Source organism: Solanum tuberosum, unplaced genomic scaffold (assembly GCF_000226075.1).
Source record: "Solanum tuberosum cultivar DM 1-3 516 R44 unplaced genomic scaffold, SolTub_3.0 scf00139, whole genome shotgun sequence".
In the NCBI taxonomy this organism is placed as follows: Eukaryota; Viridiplantae; Streptophyta; class Magnoliopsida; order Solanales; family Solanaceae; genus Solanum; species Solanum tuberosum.
In genome coordinates this window covers 122990-125554 of record NW_006239063.1, presented here as the reverse complement: position 1 = coordinate 125554, position 2565 = coordinate 122990, and the positions used below count along the sequence as shown (strand labels likewise).

Genomic DNA, 2565 nt, shown 5'->3' with positions numbered 1-2565 from the left:
CCTACACTTGCATCAATTGTTACAACAGTCACATCGGCATGCAAAGCTTGGGAGTCCATGTACACTACCTTCGCCAATAAATCACATACAGGAATTATCAGTTTCCAAGATTAACTAGCTAGTATTACCAAAGATTCTAGGCTTGATACTACATTCAATTGCTGATGAACTTGCAATCGGTGGAGCACCAATCACTGTTGTGCAACTTAATGTGAGAATCCTCCAAGGCCTTGAACCCGACTATAACACTATCTCTGCAGCCATCCGGTTGCATGAAACAATGATCACCTAATAAAGAACTTTATGAGAAACTGCTTGACCATGAGATCTTTCTTAAGCATGAAGAAGCCAAACGAACACCACTAATTAGTGCTCCAATTGCTTAAAGAAACAACCAAGCACCTTCAAGAAATAACATCAAGCTCCTTGGAGTTGCATCCATTCCTTTCTTCTCTATTCGAAAATTCCTGCATAGGCTATTCACATGTCTTAGAGTGCGATCATCACAATATCAATCACAACATAACAAATAGTATAAAGAATACTCTCAAAACACGAGGTACATGTGGAAAAATAATAGTAATTAAGCATATAAATATGCGCAAGATCAGTTCACCTAGTTTGAATCTCACAAAGCAAAAAAATGCCTCATTAATTGTGACAAAAGGAGCACACTGGTAAAAAAAGATTTATACTATCAACTTATCAAAGTCACCAATATCTTTCAAGCTAGCTAGTAAATCTCATTTTTCATGGATATTTACCTATAGAAATATCTTTCCTTAACAACCTTATATATAATGAAGATGTATATTATTAGAACATTATTTATAACTTCTTAATTCTTATAGTTACTGTTGTATAGGTAGATTATTTTACTGTATTGTTAGCTATTCTGTTTCCACTACTCTAGGAATCTAATATTTTATTTTCCTTGGTCTCTGGATAGTTTCCACTGTAGAAGGGACTATGTTATTTTGTTTACGTACATAGTTCAGTTTATAATTGATTAATAAAGTAATCGTTTGCTTCATCTTACTCAAGTCATTATATGGTTTCAGAGCTCTCGTCTAACTCTTCCGAGATTTTTTTATCCTCTGACTACCACTACAAAATCTCTCTTAACATGACTGAGAACGTCCATAATGTGGACTCTACCACTAGCAGCAACTCTAACGTTGTTGATCAGTTTAATCTTGTGTGACATCTACCGATAAAGCTTGTTGGAAGCCAAAATCTTCTAGCTGGAAGGCCCGAATTTCCATACTCATGCACGAGCAAAATCTGTTTGGCCATCATGATGGCTTTTCCCCAGCTCCTACACAACTATCACACAAAACAATAGAGAGGTCGCAAACACAACTATAGCCTTTGGTTCCATCAAGATTAATTGATATAGAATGCCATCATGGCTTCTGTCAATCTGACAACCACTGCAGCTGTAGGTTCTTCCTCTTCTACTCGACTTGCTTGGGACACTGTATCTTGCTTATGCCAACAAGTCCCAAACACAAATATTTAGCCTTCGTGACTAGCTCGTGCGTCTATCAAAGGACTCCCATCCTGTAGCTGATTATCTTCATCAAGTGCTCTCTCTCTACAATGAGCTCGCTACTGCTGTAGTTACAATCACTAACGATGAGCTGGTTGTGAAAATTTTGAGTGGTCTTGGGTCCAATTTTTGTGAGATTTCCACTGCAATTCGAATAAGAGATTCTATCATTTCTTATGATGAGTCATATGCAAAACTAATTGATTATCATCTCTTTCTCAGACATGAGGAAGTGAAGAAAAAAACTAGTGCCATAACTGCTGCTATGGTAACTCGCAACAGATCTATAAATTCCAACAACCACACTGCTCATCGACCCAACAACACCTCACAGTGGCGTTCGAGCAATCGTACAACTGCTCCTACGCAAGGGCATTACATCAATAACCATGTTCACTGTCAGTTATGCAATAAACAGACTCATACTGCTAATGTTTGTCAGTCACAGTCTCATAATCATTTAGAGGCAAAGGCCAATTTTCTTTCAGGTAACCAAGTTGCAGAAAATCAATGGATTGTTGTCTCCGGTGCTACTCATCATGTCATAAAAGAGTCTACCAATCTAGATGAATATTATTGTTCAGAAGGCAAAACCACATAGAAATATCTTCTCCAACTTAGTAGTAATAACAAAAATATTTTCCTTCATCCTGTCTAAACTACTTCCCAACAACTTTCCAAAATACAAATCTTTTAAGAAAAGACTTATCTCTGTGATTGGTTTCCATATCCTTTCGGGTAGATGGCTAAAAGCGATAGGAATTAAAGTTTCCATGAACACAAGACAATCATGACTTTTCATACCTATCAATTTTCCTTCATTCATATCTGCCCGCTTTCCTAAATTTGAAGCATAGCCCTACGACATCCTCAATTTTTAACCCACTCACAAATTTCACGTTTCTCATCCAATGTGAATGAAAAGCTGCCTTTGGGCTTAACTATTTTACCATTTTGTAATTCCTGCAGCCATAACTCTTTTCTCCTACAATATTCCTTTATGTCCATTCTAG

The 2565-nt window shown here is 37.0% G+C and overlaps 1 protein-coding gene across 1 annotated transcript; it reads left to right on the top strand.

Annotated features, from left to right (window-relative positions):
- The first annotated feature begins 1408 nt into the window (after window positions 1–1408).
- Window positions 1409–2153, top strand: LOC107061440 (uncharacterized). The gene is made up of 2 exons (XM_015310704.1): window positions 1409–1480; window positions 1554–2153. The coding sequence occupies exons 1-2, from the start codon at window positions 1409–1411 to the stop codon at window positions 2151–2153; spliced, it is 672 nt and encodes a 223-aa protein (XP_015166190.1).
- Window positions 2154–2565: the final 412 nt, after the last annotated feature.